Source organism: Solanum stenotomum, chromosome 1 (assembly GCF_019186545.1).
Source record: "Solanum stenotomum isolate F172 chromosome 1, ASM1918654v1, whole genome shotgun sequence".
NCBI classification, from domain to species: domain Eukaryota; kingdom Viridiplantae; phylum Streptophyta; class Magnoliopsida; order Solanales; family Solanaceae; genus Solanum; species Solanum stenotomum.
Genome location: NC_064282.1, coordinates 5,199,856 through 5,209,987, shown reverse-complemented (window position 1 = coordinate 5,209,987; position 10,132 = coordinate 5,199,856). Strand labels below are relative to the sequence as shown.

The 10,132-nt window shown below is 30.9% G+C and overlaps 1 protein-coding gene across 1 annotated transcript; it reads right to left on the bottom strand.

Moving 5' to 3' along the window:
- Positions 1-5,999: 5,999 nt before the first annotated feature.
- On the bottom strand, positions 6,000-9,881 carry LOC125848734 (protein SHORT HYPOCOTYL IN WHITE LIGHT 1). Its single transcript, XM_049528660.1, has 4 exons — positions 9,630-9,881; positions 9,310-9,537; positions 7,333-7,398; positions 6,000-6,432 (listed from the first exon to the last, which is right to left on the bottom strand). Exons 1-4 carry the CDS (start codon positions 9,786-9,788, stop codon positions 6,283-6,285), a joined length of 603 nt encoding a protein of 200 aa, XP_049384617.1. The 5' UTR covers positions 9,789-9,881; the 3' UTR covers positions 6,000-6,282.
- Between the last annotated feature and the right edge of the window lie 251 nt (positions 9,882-10,132).

Below are 10,132 nucleotides of genomic sequence, written 5' to 3'. Positions count from 1 at the left end.
ATAAAGATAAGTGGACAAAGCCAATAGCTATATATTTATAAAGAGTACTGGACTGACAACTCACACACTAAAAAGATTCTAAACCCTCGGTCGGTCTTAATTTATATGATATAGTTGGGATTATTTTTCAAAAGTCAAACATTTTATCTTTGACTATAAATTTTGGGCATAAAATCTTTAAAAAATATAAAATAACATTTAAAAGTATTTTAAATCATAAAATTAGTAATTGAAAAGATGTATAAAATTTATAGTCAAATATAAATTTATTTGAATCTTGAAAATTGAAAGTTGCCATGAATGGAGTAATAAACTATTACATTTTTTTAGTGATGTAATAAATTGGAATTATGACGTGAGTTTTTTTTTTCCTTTCAAGCTTTTCTATAAATCATGTTGTAAATGGGACAGCTAACTCGATTAAATTCAATATATAATTCTTGTGTTTCAAAAAGAATGATTTCCTTTTCTTTTTAGTTTGTTTCAAAAAGAATGATTTCTTTTTTTTTGTAACATTTTAATTTCAGCTTTTCACGTGGCATGTTTAAGACACAAGATTAAAAGACAATTTTGTACATTTGACATAACTTTAATTTAGGACCACAAGATTCAAAAATCTTCTTTATTTTCTTAAATTTCGTGTCAAGTCAAACTAGGTCTCTCTTTTTGAAACGGAGGAAGTAATATTTTTGGACTGATATTTTTTTTAAAAAAATTCTTCTTTTCGTATGTCAAATAGTCTAATGATGATTGATCAGGGGCTGATTTACGGTGATGTGTATATTTAAATGAGGAGATATATTTTATCTGTTTTTATCTGCATAATAAATTCTTGTTAATACGTATAAGAAAAATCATAAATAAGTTGGAAATGTCTAGTAAAATATTTTATCATGTGTTCGATTATATAATTGGAAGAGTTTGAGTATCTAACTTTTTTTGGAGGTTAAAAGTGTTTTATTTTTTCTACAAAAGGGTTATTTTCGAAAAGTGAGGTGTTTGATCAATTTTTGGGAAGTAGACTTTCATAAGCTAAAAAATATTCTTTTAAAGCTTGATCAAACCGTGTATTGTTGTTCAAAAGTAACTTTTAAATTGATTATTCAAATAAATATTTTTTTGTAAAACACTTTTTAAAATAAATTGATTTTAAAAGTTTAATCAAATAAACTATAAATGAAATTTTAAGAAATTATTGATATATTCAGCTATTTTTAAAAGTGGTGTAAATATAGCCCTTAAAATATTGCTCTTCAAAAATCAAAATAATATATAGTATTTAGGTAAAACTATATAATTAGACATACTTAACTACCATATATATATATTTTACCTTTAGTTTAAAAATATTACTCATTATACCACTTTTTAATAATTATATCATATATTTTTAAAAGTTAAATCAAATACACAAATCCCTTAAATATGGTATTAGATAATTATCTTAAAACTTAAATTCCTTAATTAAGGATACTTTAACAATTCAATTTCTCTCAATCTCCTCCCCCAACAATATCTCTCCCCCACCCCCACGTTATTCACCATTTTTCTCTCTTCCTTCATCCTTTCAACACATAATTTCTTTAAAATATCTATCAAAAAAGATATCCATTCATCATCTCAACACAGAAATGAGGGTTACTCCTATTCAAACATGAATTGTATTCAAACTAAACAATTTCACAGTCAAAACTTGCAAATTCATTAAAAAAAAATCCAAAAGCCAACAAGAAGAGTGAGATCGGAGCAATCGGAAACATTATCACTGTTATATCTATATTCGGCATCGACACTACTACTTTCCTGACTATAACAGCCATCGTTGCCGTCATCTTTGTTCAGCAAATTTCCTCCGCTTTCACCATCGAGACTATGAATTGTGTTTGATTTTAAATATCCTACATATCTAATTTCTTTCTTTCATGCATCTTATTTAATATTTTTATGTATTTGATCTTTTATGTTAATATATCTAAGCTTTCAATGTCTTGTAGCTGCTTTTTGTTAATGTATCTAAGTTGTTAATGTCTTGAATCTGATTTTTCTGTTAATGTATCTGGTATGTATATGAATTTGGCTATTGTGAAAACAACTTCACCATCACAGTTTTAAAATGGAATAAAAATGGCTATTGTGAAAAAAAACAGAGATCAAGATTTGGAGAAATAAAATTGAATTAATGAAAAGAAGAAATTTTATACACTTTTTATGTTTCTCGAAAAAAAATGAACAAATTTCTATATTCTTGGAAAAAAATTGAAGTTGTTATGTTGCAGATCCTCAAAAGTTGTTAACAATAGTGAATTACTCTATTGATTGAGCAAATCAGTTATAATCATTTAATTCAAACGCTTTAAAATATGTATCTAATTTCAATTGTATCCCATAATTTACTCCGCTAATTAAGACATGAAGTTAACATATTTAATTCAAAAGTATGTGTATCTCGATCTTATACACCCGACTGATACATGTATCTGAGACTTTCAATCGTGTATCTTGGTCTTATACATCCAACTGATACATGTATCTAACGTATCTCGACACATGCATGTATCCAACAGCCGAAAATGGTATAGAATGTAATATCAAAAACTATTGAGATTCCTAGTAATTAGGATCTAAACTAGTGGAATTTATGTTGTTTACCCTAGTATTTATTTATATATTATTTGAGCTTATAAACAAAATATTTGACTGTGGTTTAGACTATTTATTCTGAAACAAGGACAACCGGTCAAAATTTAAAGATGATTAAGAACCATCCAAAATGCGGGTTAAGCACTAACCAAAGTTCTTGGTCTAAATTAAGATGCTTTACCACTGTTTTAATTAACAAATCCAAGAATAGATCATTTACTCATGGATGCTACTCTATAATTTATTGTTATAAAACTTATTAGTACTTAGAATCTATAATTACTTGTGGCCTGTGGGGATTATATATATTATACAATCAGATTGTGTTAATTTATTTAAAGTAAGTAATTACACAAATAAAATAATCTTTTCGTGCACTTTTACTTGTTCAACTTTTAACATATAAAAAAAAGATAATTATCTTTTTTTATGTTTTACTCGTATCATTAATAACTTATTCTCCGAATCATTGTTCAAGACTTAATAGTCCCTCCGTTCACTTTTTATTTATATACTATTCCATATCATTAATTTATATTATTTTGTTATGACTATACTAGTACGATACAATCGATATCTATTATTGAATTTAAAAATGAGTCCGAAAAAAATGTCCGAACCCCTTATTTTGATTTCTCCGAGTGAGAGAATGTTTTCTAACATTCTATATAACATCAAATGTAGCTCATACCTCATTAATCGTTCGTAGTGGACTCCTTTTTCTTTTTATCCAATATTTCCTTCATGTTAGGGGTGTCTCCTTAAATGGTGCAAATAAGAGAATTGAAGTCAAAGCATATATACCTTAAAACACAAGCAATATGTCTTAATTAGAATCATATCCACCGACAAATGTGCATCACTCTAAATTCAAACTTTATTTCATTTCATAATAAATTACAGCACAAGGGGAAACAACAAAGAATCTCACTTTCTTTTTTCTAATTATCTTTTCTATATATGTTCTTTTATTTTATACACATTTGAATTGAAATATAAATAAAAGTGACATGAACATGTAGTTTTTATTTAGAATATTTCCAATTAGAAAAGAGCTGATTAATATATTCTTATGTACTAGTTATAACTTATAAATTCATTTAAAAAGGTAATAATCTGATGTGAAAGAAAAATTAAAGGATAAGAAACAGCATAAAATCCTGCCATGCACTTTAAAGATCGTGTATTCCACCCTCCCTCTTTTTTTCCAAAGTCATGTACGATCAAACCTCTTTATAATGGTGTTCTATGTCCAGACATCTTTTGATATTATTGATAAATATTATAAAGAAAATATAATATACTTAACATGAAGAATCGATATTGAGAATTTGATAAATATAATGAACTATTGTTATAAAAAAGTCGGACCTAGTTATCTTGTTTCCATCTTATTTCGTTTGAGTTGATCAAGGACATGTCCCTTAGATAGCGCTGTACGTGTATTTGTTATTAACTGCTTTCGGCAAACAGTTACTTATTTTAATAGTTTTGTGCAATGTTGAAAAGTACTTTTAACTTAACTTGTACAACACTCTCAAATGAAGCTTAAATTTAGAGTAATATTGGAAATTGCTTTTGGTTTAAAACTTAAAATCTCATTTCGGAAGGCAATTTGCTTATTATCAAATTTAATATAATGTTTTTTTCTTATGTTAATTGCATATAAATGAGTTCTCCTAAAGATCAAGAGAAATATTTATACATAATCATGTTCTCCTCATCTACCGCACATCCAAACAAACCCTTCATTAAAATCTTATTATTATTAATTATTACTATTATTAAAATTTAATTTTAACATTTCCATCATTAAACTGTTCAATTTCCGAAACCTCGTCATTAATATTATTTTTTGGTTGGGTTGCACCTTCAATAACCCATTCTTGTTTTGTATTTGTCCGACTCAGCTATCTGAATCTGCCAATAACCTGATTTTAAATCAAATTTGGAAAATATAATGGCATCATAAACCCTATCAAAGGAAATTTTGGCAATTGTTAACAATGTTTTAAAGTTTCAAGGTGATCTTTATAACCAGAAGTTTTTGATAAAAACTGACTTCCAAGCAGCTAAATTTATGTTTAATAAAGATTGTAAGCATGATGTTTCAAAACAAATGTTTGCAAGATTATTATTATTATTATTAGGAAAAATTATTAAAATACACGTCTTATGTTTCCCTTATTTCCAATATTCCCTTCTATTTCTAAAAACCTCTAAAATTCCTTATTTTTTTAATGTATCCGAGTCAGTATTTAATGTATCCAAGCTACATATTATGTGGACCGGTGATGATGGTTTGATTTTTATTATAGTTATATTAGTAGTAGTATAGTTTTGTCTTTATTTTACAAAAAAAAAGGACAAATTACTTAACTACACTCCTTTACTTACCTTAATATCCACTTATCCCTACTTATTTCAAAAATTTCAAAAATCCCTTATTTTACCTATGTATCCCGCATGTAGCCCGTGCACAACGCTATGTATCTCGCTATGTGGAATGTATCAAACGCTATGTATCCCGCATGTATCTCGTGCACGTATGTATCCCGCTATGTGGAATGTATCAAACCTAATGTATCTCATGCATAACGCTATGTATCCCGCTATGTGGAATGTATCAAACCTAATGTATCCCGTGCACAACGTTATGTATCTCGCAAACATCATTTTTAAGGGATTTTTGGTAAATAGAAAACTAGAAGGGATAGGATGTTATTTAGTACTTATAATATGTGGTTCCTATAATTTATACAAAAAAAAATCCTATCTTTTTTCTGATTTAACAAGCTCCATTCTCTCAAATAACTTCTATTTAAGCCCATTGGCCCATCAAAAAAGGATGCAACCTTCGGCCTTATAGCTCGAGTTAAGCCAGGTCGAAATGGGCTGTGGGCCTTGGACCCAATACTGATCCAATTCTTACAACTTTCAAATTGGGAAAGTTGTTGCTTTTTTATTGGAAAATTTACCTAAATACACAATTTATTTTACCATATTCGATTAAAAAACTTCCAATAATTAGCGTATTGTCGTGATTACTTATAAACACAATAATTAGCTTTTGGCTGACAAAAACTAAGACAGGGCACGGGTAACATTGAGAATTGTTGATAGATGCATCAATGGAGGACTAGATTTGGATGTCAATGTTTTCCGTAGAATCGACACTGATGGAGTCGGAACCAGCAAGGCCAGTTGGTGAATTGTGGGTAACAGCCTCGATGTTCCTCTGCTTTCTGTAGTTGACCAAAAATATATCTAAAACATAACATGGCAAGCAGTGCTAGTATTTCCTGGACATGATCAAAGTCTCTTGGGGCACCTCCTGTGCAAAATAAATATGTAATACCAAGTAAATAAACGCGCTCTGGATTGGTGCTCCATATTAATAGTGTTTAAATTTTGTGAAGTAAAGTTGACATCCTAGTTACACATCACAGTCCACAGACCTAACAGCTTCGACCTTGTGGGATTTCATTCAAAAGGCCTTAACCCAATTATTGTGTTAGGAAATTTTTTGTTTCCGAATAAAATCAGAGTAGCCATCAGCTCCTCAACTTCTTGTTATCTCCATGAGCTACTTTCCAGTCTAGCAGGAATAATACTATGGGATCTCATTGTCCAGCCAGTTAGTTAACTTGCAGGTTGCATTCCACTCCATGCACGACCATCATCATCATCTGTTCTAAGGTTGCGATTATTTTGCAAGTATGATATGCCTGTCCATACTCCTCGAATAAGTAAGATACTAGCAAAAATTACACTCCCAAGGGTGCAAAATACCTGCAAATCATAAACACCATTGTAAGGGAATATTAACTGCAAAGAGGAGTCATCCAGGCTAAGGGAAAAAAGATGAGATGGGGCACACTCATTTCATACTAATTGATAAAACAGACTCAATTAACAGAACTGTATAATTGATCAATCAACAAAGACAGGGACATACACTCCAGAAAATGTTGAAGGGAAAACTGAGTAGTAACGACAAATAGGTCTAAGCAGGATTACAATTGAAAATTTTCTCATGCTGCCGAGGAAAAGATGAAGTAACACCAATTTCGTAGCAGGAACCCTTCTTATAGGGTTTAAAGCATTCCTCGGATGATAGACACAATTTTTAGCCCTAGGTTTTATGTTATAATAAGCAATCAACAATTTGAGTCTTCTAGACCGTATTATGATGCTATTGGCAGTACAAACAAGTTAATCTTTTTTTCATAATCTGTCTGCTTGTACAAAACCGTATGCTCCTTCCATCCCAATTTATGTGAAGGTATTTGACTGGGCATGAAGTTTAAGAAAAAGGGACTTTTGAAACTTGTGGTCTAAACAATCATGAGAAATTTCTCATTTCATCAAGGATAAAACGTGAAGTTTAAAATCATATTGTTACTAAAAGTATATAGAAAGATGTCATTCTTTTTGGGACTTATGAAAAGGAAAGAGTATCACATAAATTGGGACGGAGGAAGTATGTATAATGCAGCGAGCACAAGATTCATTCAACTTGAAAGAGTAAAAAAGCTGAATCATTCAAAATTTAGAAGAGCTCAATGCATTAATTGAAGTCTGACAAATCCACCGAACGTGTCTCGAAAACGGACAGATTAGAATAGAAAGTACATCACGTTGTAAAGTACCACATAGCACCTTATCACAGAAAATAAGTGAAAGACTTACCTCAAGAACTGCCTTTGATAGCCACAAAAATGTCAAAATTATAACTCCATTTACAGAAAATGACACCTACATCCAGTAACACTCATGTTACTAACTTAAAAACCAGCCAATGTGGAAAGCACATGTGCAACTCTAGATAGTCATACAAAGGGGAAATACTCATTGGGAAATCAGAATAGAAAATGAAGCTTGACGTTAACTCTCTCAAACATTGCAGAATTGGAATATAAAAACAAAAATCCATGAATAAGAAGCTAATAAATTCTTCAGTTCAAATTGAGAGACTAATAAATTCTTGAGCTGAGAATGAAAAGAAAAATGAAAAATTGCATGGTGAGCTTGCATAACAAATTATTGAATAAGGAATGTATAACTCCTCGCACAGTGACTGTCTGACTGGGGGAGTAAATGTTGCAGGATATGTTAGCTAACATGTTGGAGTGCTCATTCCGCTTCATCCATTTTCATCAAGAGAAGTTCAAAGTTCTCTATTATAGTCTTCTTTTTCATCGTGAAGCAATATTCCCTCAATTTCTTTCTCGTCAATTCTAATCTACTGAGAGCTAATCAGCTTGTCTTCAATGGAGAGGGAAATATGGCTAACTATGTGATACACGGAACAAAAGCAGGTGGTCTACTTGCTATTGAGTTAATACTTAGATAATATATAGAAACATGGATCTAAATAAATGAGAACCAAAACTACAACAGAGAAAACATTAAAAAACCAAAAGAATAATAATGGTATCGGTCTCCAACAATAATCAGGACAACTTCCTTATATTATCAAAACTACAATTATATTAGCTAAACTTCCTTAGAGAGCAGGCATTCACACTTTGAGCATTGATCACGCTAACAAGAAGAGTTAACATTGTAATTCTGACTTAGTAAAAGGAGGCTTTTTCATGTTAGTTACAGTTGATCATAAGAATCTTGGGTTTTACTCCAAATTGATTCACAATGGCACTCTGTGTGATGTGAATTCCAATCAGAATCCCTGAGATCTTACATCTTTTGAGTCATTAAGATCATAACCATTTGCTGCCATTTTTAATGATATGCCTTTAAAGATGCATTAGTCTTCACAGGCTAACTTACTAGGGTATTAGGTGTAACATTTGTTAGCATGATTGCTGTTTTGTCATTGATGTTATGATATTATCGAGGTTTATAATGAGAGGAAAAAGAAATCCTATCCATAGTGGAGAGGAAGGTACTCAAGGTACTTTGAAACTAAAGAGAAATCAATCAGTAGGATAAGGCACATTGTCTAGATTGCTTCTTTTTGGTGTAAGAACAAAGCTATAGAATAATGCTGAAAAACTTATATATATTGAAGCACATTACAGAACTGATAAGGGATGCTACTGTGTTTTTTTTGTGAGCATCAGTCAGGACAACCTTAGCTTTTCAAGCAAAGAGGAGGTAATTCTAGTCGTTCTAAAGGCAATTTTACCGGGACAATGAAAAGCATTACATCCAAGAAAGAAAATAAAAAAATCCTATAATCTCAGTGTAGGTGGACTAAAAAGAAAGTAACTTTGATTACAAGCTAGCGGATCAAATCATCCTTCACCAGGGGAAAAGAAAAGCTCAGAGATACTTTAAACACCTAACATGATTACTGAAGTAGGTAATCATCTTGCTACTATGTCTTTGTTTTCCTTTACCTCCCAATGTCAAAGGTCCAAACAAGCACACCTAATCCATTAGTTTTCCTTCTTTGCAACAAAACAAGGTTCATACCGTTTGGATTTGCTAAAAGAAATATGATATATCTCAACAGTACGAACTTAAATGTCTATAGTCGACCCTGAATAATTTTAAGCCAGAAACATAGTTGATTGATTGATATATAAGTGAGCTCAATTTCAATATCAGAGTTATTATTCTAAACTCGTTGAAAGAATTAATAAAAACACTTGATTTTGCTAAACTAAACCGCTATATAATGAGATTTAAGCAAAACAATACCAATTGACTAGAAATTGAATCAGGCAAAACGGAGCGAACAGCTTTCCTAGCTTTTCGAGAAAGCTTCTTGAAAACGTTCTGTACAAATTTAACGAGTAGATCCAAACTTCGATCTTCCTCTTCTTCGTCTTCATCATCTTCAGCTTCATCATGATCTCCGGTCACTATGTTGCCTGAGCCTCGATGACGGCTCCAATTTCGGGAATCGCCGATCAAATCATCACCTCCCTAAGAAAATCAAATTCCAAATCCGAAATAAGCATTAATAACATTAATTTAAATTTAAAAAACTTACTGGATAGCAAGGAAGGAATATTCACCTGAGAAAAATTGGAAATGCGTCTGGAAGCTTGAAGGCGAAAAGTAGAGATGGGACGGAATTTGAAATGAAGATGATTGAATTGGGGAAGAGGGTTTATGGAGTTGGAGTGGTAAATTTTGTAGAGGGTAAAGTGAAGAGATTTAGTGGTGGACTCCATCAAAATGAGTAGCAGTTCAATGGTTGAGCATCTAAAAAATCACAAGATCACTCAGCTGCCACCTTTTTCCTTTCTTTTTTTCCCTCTTTCTATTTTCATTTTTAATGATCGCATTAGCAAATTCAGTAAAAGATGCTATACACTTCAAGAAAATAAGAAATATGTGGGTTGGTAACGGGTCATTATCCAATCGGTCCAATTTTTACTAAGTTCTAATAGCTTTATTTATTATTTTATAAGCTTTTAGTACCTAATGAAATTATTATTTTTTTCTTTTATTATAACTATATGTAACATATAAAACAAAAAGGAAGGTTTGTAATAATATTTTGACAAGATTTCTC